Here is an 18,596-nt window from a genome sequence, read left to right on the forward strand (position 1 = left end):
AATTTTTTCCTGGCTCAACAGAAAATCTTGACTCAATCAAATTTCACCAAGTTGGTCCTCCAGCAGGACGTGCCACCTGGACAACCCGACTTCAAAGTTGACTCAGAAGATCTCGTTTGTCAGGACAGTGGGATTCAAACCACATTGAGACCCATAGACGATGACCATCCTCTACGTCAAGATATACGCTGGATTTGATTATTCCTGCGAATTCAAGCAAATCTGATGTCAATTTTTAATTTAGAATATCCTAAGGGTTCATTCTACACTCTTGATGACCTGTTCTCACCCAACAAAATTTGGAGCCTGTGCATCAACTACGACCTTGTTTTAGACGGAATGCATTTGGATGATGTGTTTGGTAGTGAACCTCTTCCAAATACATACACATCAATACATCAAGACATTCGCAAATGGAAGGCAAGCACGGATTCGATTGCAGTGTTGCACCCTTCGGAAGAAGAGATGATCATGTACAACAAAGCAAAGACCAAAGCGAAGCAAAAAAGTGCCTCCAATTTCACTAAGGCAAAAGATGTGAGCGAAAAGGACAAAGTGGTATGGTTTCATTACTTTATCTTCTAATTATCATATATGTCTTTTGTAACACTTTGGTTCATGCGATCTAACCCTGTCATGAAATTAACTACTTTATTGCAGGTAGACCCTACGACTTCAGGAATCACTGGTCCTAAGTCGACCAAGAGAAAACCACCCCCATATGTCGGTAAGAAGGGCAAATCAGCCAAACAAAGGAACACCACAGTTTAGCTCAACCTGACTTTTGGGGTGGATGTCTTCACGATTGCCTTCGGCATCAACCACCGTGTCACCCAAACAACCCCATTGATATCGAGATACTTCATTCTTTTTCCGGTCTTTCAAAAAGTTGTCTTGTAATACATTTGTTCCGGTCAAGACCGTATCGGTAAATTGACTTTTGACAGTCGAGTTTTTGGAAGTGACATATTGATAATTCCAAGAGCGGATAAAGTTAGCGAGGGTTTGTTCTGAAAGGTTATGGTAGTGGTTTTGAAACACAGGTTTCAGTCCGCTCCGGATTTTTAATTGTTGAATCAGTTGTCGTAGCTAGGAACAAGTTTCAATGTTTCATTAATCGATTTGAATCAAGATGTTTATTAAAAATCTCTTGCACACACAAATGTGATGTTAATTGAAATAGCGATCAGCTTTTCAATATCCGTTCCGTTACTCTACATAATCACATGATTAATCGATGTGTTAATCAAAACCCCGAAAAAAAAAGACTAACCGTTTGATTGAAATGGTGTTTGAGCCAAAAGTTTTGGTGTTCAAGCCAGAGATCATTTCCTACAAAATGACCTGGGCGTTGACCTGATGGAATAAGCAAACTATGCAGTATTAGTTTGGCCAAATTAGGAGGTAGGTCCTGCTCCACAAGCACAAGAAAGCGAGTCAGATGCAATGCATATCGAGGCAAGCCCTTTAACCCATGAGCCATTATTGACCATCGTTTCCACATCAGCATTAGCCTGCCAATATCACCTGCGTGTGTCGCATCATCAGCTTCCACCACAGTCGCAAAATCACGTATCCGAAGCCTTAAATTATAGCCGACATTGTCCCCTATCTTATGACACGCTCTCAAAGAATCCGAGGTGCAAAATTCTTTGTAACATCTATCTATTAGGTCTTGGGCCGCACCCTCCTTGCCTAGGTCCGGAGGAGTCTCGTATTTTGACATAGTGTGCCTAGATCATGTTTAAAAACATGTCGTAAGATCAGGTTCTAACTTGGGATCGGGATGCAATCAAGGTGGACTCACCTTAAACACGACACCAAAGTTGCGCAGTGAACCGAGTGGCGCGCTTTCATAACAGTTCCAAAATCCATGCTCGACGGCAGTTTAGCATTAGCTCCTTGTAATCCGCCCAAAGACTGCCATGCCTTCCACGCGCCAGTGTCCTTAGAGTCACGTGTATCACCCCAATGATGCAATAGGATCCCTTGTGCCAGGTTCCACATAATATGGGAAACCCCAGGGATAGTAAGCACACTGGTAAGGCCTCCTACGTCAGTTCCGGCGGGAGTACGCTTCTTTCGAAGACTTTCGATATTCTGACAAGTGCCAAGGTCACCTTGAACGATCCTGATCCATTTTGACATTTCTTCGAGCGTCAGCCCGCATTGAGAAGCGATTTCGTCAAAAACTTGTGCAACCCCATCTGCTGAGTTGTCGGCCGCGTCCATTAGGCTCATCAGAAACAAATGGCGATCATCTACAGGAATCTGGTCTACCGGAGGTGGCCTTGTAGCAATTTTGGGTGAGGGAGTTGTTCCAGCTTTGAGAATGTATTTGTACATGACCGTGGCTAGCTGACTTTTTAAAGTCGCCTCCCACTGGTTCATATCACTTGCCTTTTCCCTGAAAGTGTCCAACCGGACCGGGGAATTCCGAGCTTCAGCCAAGGATTGATGGTAGTTTCGAAGGTGAGTGCTCGGACTTTCTTTCGAGATATCTTTATCTAGGTATTTAGGTAAAAACTGAATATAACCCCATGTGCCATGAAAGAGATGCGACACAGTCTCTACTCGGGTATTGTGAACTCTTTGTAAGATATCAAAGTTATCGATGCAGATTATTGGGCATATACTATAAGGCTGGGCCATAAGTGCTCGCAGTGAGGCTTCTCGCTCGCTTTTGAGATGATTTAAAGTTCGTAAAGCTGTATCTCGAGAACTTGACAGGCCTAAAGTATTCAAATATTGAAAAACTCTATCAGACACTCCAGTTGCAATGAAAGTCAACGTGTTGTGCAACTGAAGCGCATTATCTCTATAATTAGACATGTACGAGACCATGCCACATATGGTGGTTGCAACCTAAAACAGTTATATCAAGTCAGTTGAGTAACCGCAATCTTTGTAAAGCAAGTAAGTGTGGTACTTGCCAGATTTGCTCGGTCTCTTTCTGCCTTAGTTTGGTCTTCTGGAAGATAAAGCATTTCCTCGTCATGTCGGGCTTCCCTCTCACCAACAGTTTCAGTCGCCAGGCCGGTTTCAGCATCTGGATCATGTTCTGAATGTTCGTCTTCCAACGTGTCCCAAACGTTGCTGCGGTGAGCAGGCGTCATAAGAGCCGCACGATTATTTGATCTAAGCGATAGCTGATGATACATCAGATTCCACAAAAATGGCATTGAGGCCTTTAATTTATCTTCACGCGCGTGTAATTGACCTAGCTCAAAGAACTCGTTTGTGATTTTTTGTGAACTATAAAAACATCGAGGTTTGGACATAATTTCTTGTTGAATTTCTTCTTGCGCCTATGAGAACCATTATCATTAACTTGTATACCACTGTTAAGAAAGAAGAACACTCACCTCGCTCAAAATAAACTTGCACCATGCAGCCCGGCCTTCCTCACTATTTTGAGTCAGGTCCTTGATCGCACGCACAATTTGGAAAGTGGAGTTCAAACCTCTTTCGATACCCCAATAACGTCGACTTTCTTTTAAAACGGGGTTATCCGCACATAAAAAAGAGTAAAATACCTCTTTAGCAAAGGTCTGCTGACTTTTTGCAGTAGAACATAACTGCACAGCAATGGACTCGATGAAGGGACGCTGGCGGATTTTGGTTTCTTGCTCCATGGGAGGTCGCTGGCTCTTTGTGATTTCTTGAGGCTGCAATTTTTGATAGCGGTCACTCTGTAGTTTTGGGAATGGCCGCGCGCCAGAATCCCTTCCCAAATTTTGAACAAAATTTTTGTGTCCATTTTGTGGTTCAAAATTTTTGTGTACCACAAAAGCGCGTAACCACAAGAACGCGTACTTAACCTCACCGTGCTCAGCCATCCCATACAAAACCGAGCTAAAACCAAGGACAAAACGCAAGGAGGCTTTGCCCACAAATTTGGGGTTTTGTTCCAAAAAATCATTCCGGGGTATTTTCCAGGGTATTTGACTGGAACATACACAAGCACATCCAATGATGCTTACCACCCAACATGGAAACCGTTCCGCCGAGTAAAGCACAAGTGTGGGGTATCAAAATATGTACAAAAGCTTTGAGAACAACATATCAGAAGGCTGGCACTTTCTGGCCAGAGGTGTTGAGGGAAAGTTGAAAGAAGTACATAACAGTACTTAATTCTTGGAAGTCCTCCGCGAAAACTCGCGAGTCCGCGGTAAGCCCCTCTTCGAGGTCGCGGACGTGGCCGCGGAAGAGGGGCTTAGTTAAGCTTACAAATTCCATATTTATGGACTTGAAGGACTTCGGCTTTCAAACGGCGTGCTGCGTGCGTAAGCTGGGGTAGGCCGCACACTTGGGTGCACCCTGCAATTTCAAAAACCTTTCCCCAAATCTCCCCAGTCCTGCTTTCCAGGTGAGTGGTAGGCTCAACAGGCCTGAGGTGCGGGCTATATAGCCTATCTTTACGCAAAGCTATGTGTTCGCATTATCTCATCTGATGGGTGTGATTGTGAGAATGCACTGTGCCATGCGGCAAGATGTTTCTGTCGCATTGACTCCATGAGTCCTCTTTGCTGGCTTCAAGGTAACCCAAGCAAAACAAAAGCGGTAGCTTAGATTTTTGCGTCAAGGATGGTTGTAAGCTGAAAAAGGAACAGTAAAAAACACCACAGCTGATCAGACCCAGTCAAAACAAACTCGCTTTGCTTGATGTAGACCGAAATCCAGGAGATGTATCACACATTTTTACCTGGTTGGATACCCGGGAACGCCATTGAACCCTGATAATTCAAGGAGGAAGTGGTACTTGCAATATCCAGATACTTGGCACTGTAAGAAAATTTTCTGAATGGCTCAAAGGAATTTAGTACCCCTAGTAGTCACGAGCTCAGCACGATCTCGCGGAAGATCTCGCGGAAGGTTTAAAAAAGTTTCCAATCAACTTTATCGGGATACTTTACCATAGGTGTTAATTTTTTTTGGTCATGAGCTTATGATCAACTTCTATACTTCACCCAAATGGGACCAATTGTGATCGCTCCTGTAAGATTCTTCATGCCGAGTTGATTCTTTCACCTTCTGAAAATATGGACATCTTTCACGGTAACGTTGCTATCGCCCTTCAGGCTCATGTACATAACATACCGAACTCCCAAAATATATATTTTCCCACTTGCACCCCTTCCTTTTTGACCTTTGTCCTTCTTTTGCTTTTGGAATATTCTATCATAGTTCACTGTAATTACTGATCCACACACTCCTTTTATCGCTTTCAAAAAAATTTAACGGCGTCAATTTTTATACACTTACCTACTTGTGCGCTCGAGTCAATTCATATCTCATTCACTATATTGAGATGTTCAAGAGACCTAGGATGATCAAGTGGTCAAATTTGCTCTCGCTCACAATACTACTTCTCGTATTTTCTTCTTTGAATCTCTCATCCCAAACCGGGGCCCTCGATGGCAGTAGCAAGCCATCACGTTCAACTCGACTAGGACGATCAACTTGCCGAGTAACTTTTCATATATTTTTTGTCTCAAAGTCGAGAAATGGAAACTGATTGTCTGTCGAATATATTGGTTCGAATTTTTCACCTTTTGAATGTGTTATTTATGGTAGGGAAGAGGCTGTCATCCGAAACGTTCACAACCTCAAGTGTAAGTGGCTGACATTTTCCTACATTCTCCGTCATCTATAATGAGGATCTCATAGTAACTCATCGTGTTGTTTTGTTTGCGATTACGATATAAAACATGTAGTGATTCAATAAGGCATATTGCTAGGGTCAATAAACACTCAAAAAGAAGTTGCAGATTCAAAGCGCCACTGACAAATCAAAACATGAAGACGAACGCTCAACAGAATGTTGATCACATCGAAAAAAGACTAGAGGCCTTCAAGACACAAATGAATGAAGGACGAACTTTGGTCCAAGCCGCCAAGTGGACTAAGGAAATCTTAAGACAAGGAAATCATTGTGCCCAATCACCACAGGATGTTAATCACATTGAGCAACGATTACAGGCCTTCAAGACACAAATGGAAGGAGGAAGAACTCCAATTCAAGAAGCCAGATGGACCAAGGCAATCTTACAAAAAGAGAAATATGCTATGAATTCAAAGCAGGATGTTGATCACATTGAAAAACGATTAGAGGCCTTCAAGGGACAGATGGATGAAGGCAGAACTTTGATTCAAGCAGCTAAGTGGACCAAGGCAATCTTACAACAAGAAAATGATTCTATGAATTTATCACGGGACCTTGAAGATGACAAGGAGTGTACTGATGAACAACAAGAGGAGGAGCAAGATGAAAAGGAGGACGCTGAAGAGCAGCAGGAAGAGCAGCAGGAAGCTGAAGAGGAGCAGCAAGAGCAGGAGGCAGCTGAAGCCCAGAAACAAAAGGATCTCGCTGCGGAGCAAAAGACGAAGCAGGAAGCAATCGAAAAACAAAAGCAAGAGGATCTCAAAAAAGCCAAAGATGCTGAAGACCAAGCAAAGCTGAAGGAAAAGGCAGAAAAGGAAAAGAAAGATCAAGAAAAGAAAGATCAAGAAAAGAAAAATCAAGAAAAGAAAGATCAAGAAAAGAACGAGCAAGAAAAGAAAGATCAAGCACAACCTTCACAAAAGTTAGAGGAAGTCAAAAAAGGAGAATCGGTGAAAAACCCTGTTCCTAGTCATCAACTGTCCACCGTCATTGAAGCAACACCTAAACCGAACTCCCAGCCTGTTGTTCAAACTGGATCAACAACTTCAGCATTGAGTGGTACTGAGCAAAAACAGTTGAGTGAATCATCCGTCATCGTTTTCGAGGATGATATCTGATAAGGAGATCACATCTATGTATTTATCTCAGCACTGCCGATTCTTCGCAATTCTCTTCATTCGAAAAGTATAAACATGGTTCGCACGAAGGTGAATCTGAATCAGTCAGGTCAGTATTTACTAATCAATACCTTTACATTCAAATTTGATTCTACTCTTCATCTAACTAAAGACATATATGTAAAATAGATGGGTAGCCTTTCATAATTCGATTCGAAATAAGTATTTCACTCCTCCTGTTCAATGGAGCGAAGACCTTTCTGCTATGGCAAAAAAAGTTAGCGAAACTTGTGTTTTTCAACACTCTCATGGTGATACTGGCGAGGTTAGTTTTTTGTATCTTTTCACATCCAACTTAAATTCACCAAGAAGAAATTAACAAAGATGACTGATCCACATGAGAAATGTTGATGATATATAGAATATTGCGGCAGGTGAAATGGATCTTGGACAAGTCGTGCATGATTGGGCATATGGGAATGACGAGAGTTCGGTTTACGATCCTCAAAACCCAATGTACTCGCACTTTACTCGTCAGTTTTGATCATTTCCCTTGATCGTATCTCTAGTCCTTACAGCTGTCATTGTGTGGAAGCCCGGCAAACATATCATTGCCAATAGATCTGATAATGTAATTTTTGATTTGTTTTTTTATTCTAGAAATCGTTTGGAAACGTACTACTCATATCGGATGCGCTTATACTGATTGTGAAACAATTAAAGATGTTCCTTGGACGGGTAATAGCAAGTTTTGGGTTTGTGAATATAATCCGTAAGTCTTGATTGATGATGGTTCTAAAGAGTTTGGGTTGAACTTCATTAATAAAAATGGAAATTGGAATTTTAGACCTGGAAATTATGCTGGTGAATTTATTGCGAATGTTAACGCTGTAAAAGGAGGAAGTCCATTGACAACTTGATCGCTAGATGGTCGTCTGTCGATTTACCTTTCGCGGTGTTTTGGTGATCATTTCCTAAGAGTGCGAGTAAAATATATATATTCACATCAAGGCTATGAACTGCTTTAACGATTCTAGTTTGATTTTTTGGTTCAATTATCTATTTTAAAGTCTCCCTTTTTCGGGTTTCTCTATTGATCTCATACATTACGTCTTTATTATGTCTTTCTCCTTCTTTCTTTTCGTAATTTTGTTTTATTGATTCTTTATCCTTGATGGGCAGAACAGGTTGAAAACTGGTTTATGCTATATGTGAAATTGGTATGACATTAAGAATGGTTTATGTTGTGTTTTTTTGGGTAGTTGTACTTATTTATTTGGAATATGTTTGAATTGGTTTTTGGGGTCTTGAAAAAAAATCGTTGTTCATGCTGGTAGATCCACTGCTGAAGTCAAAGAACATTTTGAAAAATGTTTCCATTGCGCTGATAAGATCTTGTTGTGGATATGAATGTATGAAAAGGAAAAGAGAGCCATGCAGATCTTTTCCTCCTCTTGGAACTTCATTCTTACATCTCAGGTGTTGATACCGAACATCCTTGACTTCTCATCTTATGAACATGAAATAAGAATTAAAAAAGGTACATAACATACTAAGAAATGTCCCAATCCTGGATCGCGATCAGCATTTGCCTCAGAATTCATCATGGCTACGAAATACCAATTGTGATATTAACAATCAGTTGGCTTATGAATGCGTCTAGTGGTTTCTTTGTTACATCATTTGACATTCATACACTTGTGACTGTACAATGATATGACGTCAACGTGTGACTTTGTTATATACAGCTCTTGTGTGCTGTTTACCACTTTTTCTCTTATCAAACTCTAACAATTTTCTTCGTACAATCTTCTTTACCTCAGACTGTTCTCATCTCAGTTCGATCAAGTGATCAGCTTTCATTAAGCTGATTACCTGATGATTACAGGTAATCTCCACTTTAAGTTTATCTTGGTGTATAAATTGGAATGTTGAATTGAAACACCCCAAAAAACAATATGTCACAAAACCATTGGAATCAATTAAGAATATCCCTCAATGGCCTACAAAAGGAATTCGAAACCGTCAATAATTGCTAAAGCTAACACCACTATTTTTCAACATCTAACTTATCTGCGTATCTCTTTCAAAATCATGACTCCATCATACTAATCGCTCTTCCGCATAATTTGAGCAACTTTCTGGTAAGCGTGACAGGCTCTATGTCAGATATCGATCATGCACTTCAGATTAACTTCAAAGCAAGCTTCTTTTGAATCTGGATAGGGATACGTCTTCAAGGGTATCCAAACGTAAAGTGTAAGGATTGCCAAGGCAATGTTTCGGTGGACTCCCAAGGTATGATCACACCCCACCATTTCATGGATTATGATACATTCTCATTGCAAAATGTATAAACACCTGATACTGAAGTATGGCAACGTAGGTCGAGCCCTCATGAGGTATACTGAAGAGGTCGACAAGCCAACCTTTTCGAAGGCTCAAGTTACGTAGTCCGGAAGACCAAATTCCCCGGTTGACTGTTTCGTGTCAGATCTGAATGATAGACTGAGGCGCAAGTGGGGCGTAGTAAGGTCCTCAAGGTTTTAGATCTATACGTAGAGGCCGAAATGAGATCATAAGAGAAGCAGTTGAAGTGATCAAGCGTTAAGTTGATCGATGTTGAACCGCATGTTTGAATGATCGACTGCGAAGTGTTTGGAGGCGATGATGTTTGATGATGAAGAGCTCAGCCCGATCTGATGTCATTTTGATCGCAGCCGATCAGGATTGGGCAACTGAATGAGACAAGTTAAAGATTGGTGAGATCAAAGTTTGTCAAGACTGCTGTTTACAAAGTGTTTTGATGACTGTCTTTGGTGTAGTTAAGCTGCGAATTTAACAGTTAAGTTTCAGGTTAAGTGTTTAAATTGACCAGTTTAAGCTACCCTGATCTCTTATCCCGAACCGCTTCTTGACCGTTTGAGGCTTCAGTGTTTAATTTTTTTGATCGACCTTGCCCTTTGAACTTGATCAACTTCCTGGTTTATCCTTTGGTTGTTCAATCTTACCACCTTTTTCCTAATTACCTTCGTCTATTCCATCTCAATCTCTATCAATCCAATATCATCATGCCTGGTCCTGATTCTGATCGTCAACCAAGTCGGTAGGTTTTCCTTTCTTCCTGACTTCTTTTCTTCTGGTTACCCTTTGTCCACTTTGTCACCTTTATTCTTGTTTGTATCATCTTCTCTACTCAGCTCGCCAGGTGCATACGGTGGTAGTTCTCGTCGCTCAGTCTCTCCCTCCCGTCCTGGCGAGGAGTCAGTCAATCATCGCGATAGGCCTATCGTATCTGGCCCACCTGTCCGTCCTCGTCATGCCCCTCAAGACGTTCAACCCACCAACGTTCTTGGAGTCTTCGGTCTTAGCATTCGTACACGAGAATCGGATCTGGAGGCAGAATTCAGTCGATACGGCAAAGTGGAAAAAGTCGTGATTGTCTATGATCAACGAGTTGAGTTCATTTTTCTTTTCATTTGCTCATCGTTCACGGTACTTCTTTTCTGACAATTTCTTTGAGTTTCAACAGAGTGATCGATCGCGTGGTTTTGGCTTTGTTACCATGCGTGATGTTCAAGATGCCTCAACGTGTATATCCGAGCTGAATGGGCTGGTGAGTTTTTGCGCATAGCAACACTTGATTGATTGATTCGCCTCGCTTTGCTCAACTCATACCACTTTTGATTCGCAAGGATTTGCACGGCCGCCCAATTCGAGTTGATTACTCAGTTACCACCAAACCTCATCAGCCTACTCCTGGTCAATATATGGGTACCAAGCGAGAAGAGGAAGAGCGTGCAGCCTATGATCGATTCGGTAGCAGTGGCGGAGGCTACGGTCATGGAGGCTACCAGAGTCGTGGATATGGTGGTGGTGGCTACCACAGTAGCTATGGTTATGGTGGTGGCTTTCGTCGGGATGATTGGCGCAGTCGCGGTGATGAAGGCTACGGATACGGACGCAGCCGAGATGATCCTGGTTATTCTCGCTACCGCGAGAGTGATAGACGAGGCTCTCCCCGTCGTTCAAGGTACGTCGAATCGCGCGGTTCTGGTCAACATTGTGGCCCCCTATCACAAGTCACTGAGATCTCGTGTTCCTATCCTCACTTTCTGCCTGAAATATAGACACGATGAATCTCCGCCGCGCAGACGTCGCCGATCCGTCAGTCGATCGCGCTCCCCGGCTCCCCGCGGGTCAGCCAGGCGTGCATCTCTGCCTCGCGATTATGATGACGTGAATGGTGAAGCTGCCATCACGAATGGAAATGGGTTGAGCGCCTCTGCGCCTCCCCCTCCCCCTCCACCGGCTGAAACTGCCCGGTGGTAAATCATGCTCATCAGACGTAGGTAACTCGTCTGCTCGTTCTCACCAACATTGCTTCACGGCGTAATGAGTTCTATGCCTCTCATTTAACAGGTCGATGAGATGATTCAGCTCTGTTTGGAAAGGTAATATCATCCCCATTGTACCTCTTCTAGGTAGTGTTGACTGTGTCTCTTGCTTTGTTGGTGGACATCTTGCTTTTTTCACAAGTCAAAAGCGAGAAAGCAATGGGGAAGCAACACGTCCCGTCTGCAACATACAACTTCATCCGCACCAAGATCAAAACATCCATCCAATCTCCCATAGTACGAAAAACCTTAGTTTAGTCTTCCCAATTATTTTCATTTACGTTCTTTCGTAACTGTTACCCTTAGGCTCCGGTGATTCGGCTACTTGACCCATAAGAGACAGTCTTATTTTGAGTTTTTATCATTCTTTTTTTCTTGGGGCTTTTTTTGTTACAATCGGGCTGTCCTACTTCCCACTTTCTTTCAAGAGAGAAGGTCATTCGAGCAAAAAAAGAACAGAGAAAATCTCAATCTCACACTAGGAAATGCCTGAACATATGAAGAAATGAAGATAAACGCAAGTTTTCCACAAAAAAAAGAATGAATGAATGAATGAATGAATCTCTTTATTTTCGATGAGAATGAAAGTCCCCAATAACTGCCTCTTGCATTCAACTAGGTTCAACCCCCCTACAATGAAAAGGTGAAGATGAAAGAACAAGCGAAACTCTCTAGAAGTCTAACGTTCGAGTCAAGTTGATTTAGGTTGATTTTTCCCCTCTCTTTTTTCATTTTTTGTTACATTTTTTTCCCTATCACTCCTTATTTATTCATATTCCATTAATTATTATTAATTGAGGCTCTTCTCCTATGACTTAGATGGGTTCATGTGAAATGCTGAATCTTTGGAATTGTTGTTTGCTTACCTTGTTTTGATTGAAAAAAGTACTAGAAAGTGAAGGTCTCATAATGTGATTCTTAACTTGATGACATACCTCAGTATCTTTGATACACTTGAGAATTTGCTTAGGTATACAAAGAAGGAGATATCCTTGGATGGGAAGAAAAAAGAAAGTTAAGAAAGTTGAAGTTGAAGTTGAAATAAACCTCAATGAACAGTTTAGCCAGCCATGCTATGCAGGGATGCAGCACTGAGTATGAGTATACCCAACTCATACTCACGAAGCACGGGTATGGGCCCCGCAGAGGAGTACATGTACTCCTCTGCCGGCCTGTATTAGTTACACTCCATTCTGGAGAGCTCACTTGTATGTGTAAGTTGATTACACATACTCAATGTTTGTGGCGTATCCGGCCCAAACACTCACTAACCCTCTTTCACCGCGATCCTTGTTTGGATGAGTATATACTCACCATATACTCATCCAAACAAGGCCTCCATCGGAATCGGAATCACAAACCTCAAATATCAATATCTTAATCAAAGCCTCCACCGGATCCACAAACATCAATATCTTGCTTATCCACGATTGATATCGACCCAGGGCAACAAGTTTCCCACCCACACCGCCTCTGAAGATACCGCCACCTGGTCGAATTTCACAAACAACCCATCCTAGTCCACCCTGCTTCCTACCACCCTCCCCCTCGTCCACCCCAATTCCTACCATCCTCCTTCCCAATTCAGCTACCAGGCCCATCTCATCGTTCACGCCATAACCTGTTTCAACTTGTTCCCACATGTACTCACTCTAGATGAGTGGCTTGGCCTTGTAGACTTCGATTATCAACAATTCATTTATCTTTCCATTGTATACGGAATCATTGTGGCAGAGATTTCATTAGAACCCGGTGGGCAGATCAAGATATTGTGGCCGGCGTTGGCTTGGGTTAATGGTCATGTTGGGGCCCTTGGATTGTTGAATTGGTTTGAAGACCAAAGGTCAGTCCTTCCGGCTGCCTTCTTTTAATCATTTGTCTTTCTCGTCTCTTACCTACATGACCTCCCCTTTTCCTTCTTGCTGCCCTCGTTCTGAGACCTTTTTGTTTGCTCCCTTCGATTTCTCCTTCATTTGATCGCGTCTATAATCCATCGCACTTTGATCCCAATAGACCAGCCGAATACCTCGCCAGCATGCCTCAAAATCTCCACAAGTCCCCTCCCCCTTCGAAAGGCTCACCCTACGCCAGACGTGGGACCCCAGCTTCTTCTCAATCACGATTGATTTCAGCGTCTCGTATTACTCCGGTGTCATCCTGTGTTAGCTTAGCTCCTCGGATTTCCACGGCTTCCTCCACTCGTGCGGATGCCACCCCTCCATCTCGTCCTTGGTCTGTCGTGGTGCAAGACACTACCGAACACGACGGAGAGGACAACACAATTCGATCCCATCAACACCAATCCGACGTGTACCTTTATTTTGACGTGAGTTTCCAAGCCCTACAGTTACAATATCTACAGTGTTCTCCTCGGCCCAAGCTGATCTCAGATTTCGTGTCAATTTAGGACCCGCTGGCCTCGAACGACGAGACCAAAGACAAAGGTCCCCGAGCGTACCCATGTCTTCATTGCCCGTAAGTTGATTGTGTTCAACTGTCTAGCATATTACCAAGCTCATGAAACGAACCAATTCACAGTGTGGTCCTTTCGATCACCGGGCGTCCCAACTCCAACTTGCACAAGCATTGACAAAAGTGCCCGGGTCTTGCTCTGGCATGGTACAACCATGACCCAGGAAGCATCAAACCCAAAAGCGACCCCATCGTGGCCGCGGACCGCAAGAAAGAGCTGCGCACGCTTCTTGTCGGAGCGGTTATCAGCAAGAACTTGCCCTTCTTGATATTCGAAGGGGTTCTCATGCAGAAAGCTCTGCGGGCAATAGCACCATCTTTTTATTGGCCTGCGAGGATGGCGGTGAAGTCAGACTCCGAAGCGCTCTTCATCGACTTGGAACGCAAGCTTCTTGACAAGGTCGTGTCGGTCTCTGGTTCAATCTCAACCGCGACGGACTGTTGGACGAGCGCCGACTTCAGCCATACGTACATGGCCATAAACGGTTTTTTTTTTCAATTCCGAAGGCAAGTTCTGTCGGCAATTGTTAGCATTCAAGGCAAGTCTCTTTTGTTCATATTCTCAAGGTCCAACATTATCTAACCTTTGTGATTATTTTCATTTCACCAGAAACTTGAAGGAAAGCACACTGGTGAAAACCTTGCCAAGGTTTACTGGAAAGCGCTGGAACACGTAGGGGCCCTTCGCAGTCATTACTCAATCACCGGGGACAATGCATCATCCAATTGTTCGATGGCGAAGGTTTTGGGTGATTGTTACGCGACCCTCGGCATCCACTGACCATTTGAGTCGAGGTTCCACGGCTGCATGTGCCACGTCATCAACTTGGTGGCCAAAGACTTTTTGGACGGCATGGGCCAGCTCACCGACGAAGACATCGCCACATTTGAAACTTCAGGAATGGCCAAAACCCTTGCATCATTTGAGCCAGATGAACTCCCTTGCACAGGTGATTACAGTGTACCGGTCCCTGATTCATTGCCTCAACATACTCCTCAACAATGCAATTCAACATCTCAGGCCTCACTTGAAGTCCACAGGCCGACTCAAACTCAAGACGACAACGTGGACTTGTCTCAAATCACTTATGAAGACATTCTTGGCCCAGATGAAACTCAACTCGCCAACAGCAAGACGACCGCTCTTACCGCACGCAAGAAGAAGTCAACAATTGTGACTCGTATCCGCGCATTGGACACCCACATCCGAAAAAGCCCTCAAGAACTCGAGGCGAGCTTCCATTAATCAAGGAAAATAAATCCATTTGATTATTTTTCAATCATGCTGACTTATTTTTTGAATTGCATTTTGGTTGCACCAGGTGCAACGAACTCTCAACCTCAGGAACTCCCTTGAACTGTACACCGCTGATTCCAAACGTGCTCACCTTGCCATCTCCAAGTTGGACTGGGCAACTATTGAATATATGCAGCCCGTCCTCGAAATGTTTGAGACGGAGACCCAGATATTTCAATCAAACAACGCGACTAAGCATTTAGTCTTGCCTGTGCTATGGACCCTTCAAACAGTATTGAAGAAACACCAGCAGGTGCCTGGGGCCTGGGGTCGAGCTTGCAAACGCGCTGAGGACAAGCTCATCAAATATCTCGACCGTGAGGAGGCCAACCACCAGACCCTTGTTTGCACCATTCTTGACCCTGTCCAGAGAGACACCATATTTCGAAATCATGTCGACATGGAAGTGCATGCAAAACGCTCCCTCCAAGATGAATACGAGCTTTGGAAGCCCAGCCCCACCAAAAGCGACAGCAATTCACCTCCTCCATTTCCTGTGGGTCCCAAACGAAAAACCCACAAGAAACTGGAAGAAATTTATTCTCTCTTGGGTACCTCATCGATTCATCATTCGAGCAATTCCATTCAAGAAAACGACAAAGTCACTTGGTACCTGCAACGATTGGATCCTGTACTCCCCAATGAAAGTATTGGGGAGTTTTGGGTAGTAAGTTGATTCCAGAATTGATGTGGCCAATAGAAGCTGACCAAATCCCTGTTCACCAGCGCATGTCCCAACCAAGTGGATTACCAGTCTTAGCCCAGATAGCTCTTCAACATCTCACGATTGCGGCAGCTGGGGCCTTGGTCGAGAGAGTGTTCTTTATCTCTGGGAACATTGCCGTTCCGTCCCGAGGTCGACTTGACCCTGAAACCATTTGCCACCTGGTTCTTGTCCGACACTGGCTTACCAATTGGGACGCTACTTTGAACGTGGAGGATGTTGCTTAATCAACATCATTATGTTCATTTGATCTGAGCTGTTGTGTACCCAGAACGTGTCCCCACCTGTTTTCATTTGATTTTGCTTGCTATGAAAGGTTGTTATCTATCTGAATACATATCTATATCCCCACTCTTATACAACTGAAGTACTGAAATACATGCTTCTTTGTCCATCACCTGCCCGTTCACCCATTACACCGCTAATCAGCTGTTTCCACTACACCGTTCCGACCGAGGGTACTCATTACTCATGAGTGCACTTGGTCTGTGGAAGAATGAGTGTACTCATGATGAGTAGACTGTACAGTGAGTCTACTCATTGGTGAGTCCTGTACCATGCCTAGTACTTACATACGGGGCCATGCTGAGTATGAAACTCATGCAAGACTCTTAATCGATCAAAATTGGAGTCTGGCACTCTGTCTGTAACTCACAGGTTTTGGTACTCAAAAGGAGTACCGACTTTGGAACACTGGGGACTGAGTCAGAGTAGACTCAGTGCTGCATCCCTGATGCTATGTACCTGAAGTGTAAATGACTTGCTGGAACAATCTGATTGCCAAGAGAAATCAAGATTTCAAAGATGGACACTCTAGATATTGGCTGAGAAATAAACAAAGGTATAGTAAGAGAAGAAAGCTTCAGGTGTGTGATCAGGTGTACTCTTTGATCAAAGACCATTCTTGCCCAAAGTGTCTTTTACCTCTATCTATAATGTTTATACCATTAAAGAGTCAAAAATACATTGAAAATTTCTTGTGTAGAATTCAAGTTTTTGAGGATTCAAGAAATTGAACTTTAGATTGTACTCAATTAGATGACCACTGATTCTCTTCTTATCTTTTACAGCACAATTGGTGAAGATAGAAAGTCTCTCCTTTTGATAATGATCATGCATGGTTTAGGTTTTATTATGCAATTGAACATTTAAAATATTTCTAATTGGTTATACATACATAGAAAAAGAAATAGGAATGAATAGAAAAGAGGAATACAGTAATAGCTTATAAAGGCTACTATGTACTACACCCTCCCTTCCAAACAAAATTTTGTTTTCCAGCTGAAGAATAGAAACTTCAATACCAATCTTTCAAAGAGGTAACTAGCTGATGTGTAGAAGCAGATGAGGGAGATTTATCTTTCTATATCTTCTCGAGGTTATTTGTATTTTTTCTCTGACCCCTAACCATTGCTCTCTTGATGGTTCACATTTGAGACCCAACATAGGCTAGGTACCTAAAACTGCTACTGAGGCACCTCAGTGACTTCTGTTTTGAGTATCTAGGATGCACCGCCAACATATTTACCTTGGATTGGAAAATCCGAGGTATTATCGGATTACCAACCTCCGACAGAAGCTGTCCGAGGTTTTGATCCGAGGCAACTCCCAGCGCAGAAGATTACCTCGGACAAAAACCTCGGACAGACCTTGTCCAAGGTTTTACCTCCGATGATGCCTCGGATTCCGCAACCCGAGGCATCTATGTTGGCAGTGATGCTAGATAATCTAACTTAGGGCCTTAGGTACTCAGCCAGATGACTCAGGTACCTAGTCTATGGTGTTACTAATCCATCTGGTAGTTGTTTGTTTGTTGAAAAAAGTCTCAACAATTAGGAACAGCCCCAAACCTGGTGGTGAGAGGTGGCACACAGTAGCCTTTAGCTAATGTGGGTGTTTGGTGTGTTAGAGAAATTTCAATGGTTGATTCCTGGATTTTGATGATCAGAATTTCATCTATGCACGTCCCTGCACCTTTCTAGGATGCATAGTCACAGGGTTAAATTGGTACCAAGACTTGGTTCCACACTCCTTTTGCCATAGACTTCATGTCAAGCTAATCCTAACAAATATCTTTAAATTGCCCTGATCAACTTTTTTTCTTTTGAGTAAGATTATTTATTTTTGGCTGTCCATGTCCTCATGAGTTGATAGGTTGCATCAGAATAGCTCACAGTAATGTGAAAAATTCTGGCCTATAGGATTTTCCCAGGTGCTGCTTCAGGAACTGAGTGATTAGGTAAACTACTTGGAGGTGATTTTACATGGTATATCATTGTACAAATTCATCTAAGTTGTACTTGTGAGGTCCTGGACATACAGGTACCTCTTGCCTCCTTGTGCCAGTAAGATACTCACACAATATCTTAAAATTCAGGCATGAGACTGGCCCAAAAATTTTCCCACAAACTCTCATTCCCCTTACTTGCAATACCTGCATATCAACTTGTGATGAGTTGATAACAGAAAGATGTGCAGGCCATCCATACTCCACCACTATGCATACCTCAAAGGTCCAAGTGGTTCTAAACCTGTGAGAAAATAAGCATGTGGGGCCAACCTTGAGGCCATGCAAGTCTATATATATTTTCAATGCATTTCTTAAAGTGGCGCTTGAGCCAAAGGCTATCAGGCACTGTGACTATGTGTGCTCCACTCTGGTACAAAGCTCTGTGGGGAAAATCACATGTGCTGGATGTTTGAAGTATTACAAGTGTTATCTGGGTATAAATGGTGATGCTAAAGGATGGGTTACAAATATTAAATAGGGTGATAAAGAATGTTCCTAGGGGTGTCTTCTTTTTTTTGCCAAGAAGTTACTTGAGAGATGTAGTTGATTTTTGTGGACCAGGTTTATAAAGAATTGATTGTATAATGACCAATTCAAGATTGTACAGTAATCAATGTAAATGAGGATATGTTC

General features: G+C 42.9%; 3 protein-coding genes across 3 annotated transcripts; all 3 read left to right on the plus strand.

Annotated features, from left to right (window-relative positions):
- Window positions 1-5,799: 5,799 nt before the first annotated feature.
- Window positions 5,800-7,703, plus strand: MELLADRAFT_103996 (uncharacterized protein; the record flags this gene model as incomplete). The annotated part of the gene is made up of 6 exons (XM_007407015.1): window positions 5,800-6,740; window positions 6,815-6,892; window positions 6,973-7,108; window positions 7,205-7,316; window positions 7,444-7,555; window positions 7,631-7,703. 6 exons carry the CDS (start codon window positions 5,800-5,802, stop codon window positions 7,701-7,703), a joined length of 1,452 nt encoding a protein of 483 aa, XP_007407077.1.
- Window positions 7,704-9,719: 2,016 nt separating this feature from the next.
- MELLADRAFT_42536 (uncharacterized protein) lies at window positions 9,720-12,121 on the plus strand (the record flags this gene model as incomplete). Its single annotated transcript, XM_007407016.1, has 6 exons — window positions 9,720-9,889; window positions 9,984-10,239; window positions 10,316-10,399; window positions 10,479-10,816; window positions 10,914-11,131; window positions 11,206-12,121. The coding sequence occupies 5 exons, from the start codon at window positions 9,855-9,857 to the stop codon at window positions 11,113-11,115; spliced, it is 915 nt and encodes a 304-aa protein (XP_007407078.1).
- A 2,335-nt stretch (window positions 12,122-14,456) lies between these two features.
- Window positions 14,457-14,989, plus strand: MELLADRAFT_55319 (uncharacterized protein; the record flags this gene model as incomplete). The annotated part of the gene is made up of 1 exon (XM_007407017.1): window positions 14,457-14,989. One exon carries the CDS (start codon window positions 14,461-14,463, stop codon window positions 14,896-14,898), a length of 438 nt encoding a protein of 145 aa, XP_007407079.1.
- Window positions 14,990-18,596: the final 3,607 nt, after the last annotated feature.

Source organism: Melampsora larici-populina (genome assembly GCF_000204055.1).
Source record: "Melampsora larici-populina 98AG31 unplaced genomic scaffold MELLAscaffold_8, whole genome shotgun sequence".
NCBI classification, from domain to species: Eukaryota; Fungi; Basidiomycota; class Pucciniomycetes; order Pucciniales; family Melampsoraceae; genus Melampsora; species Melampsora laricis-populina.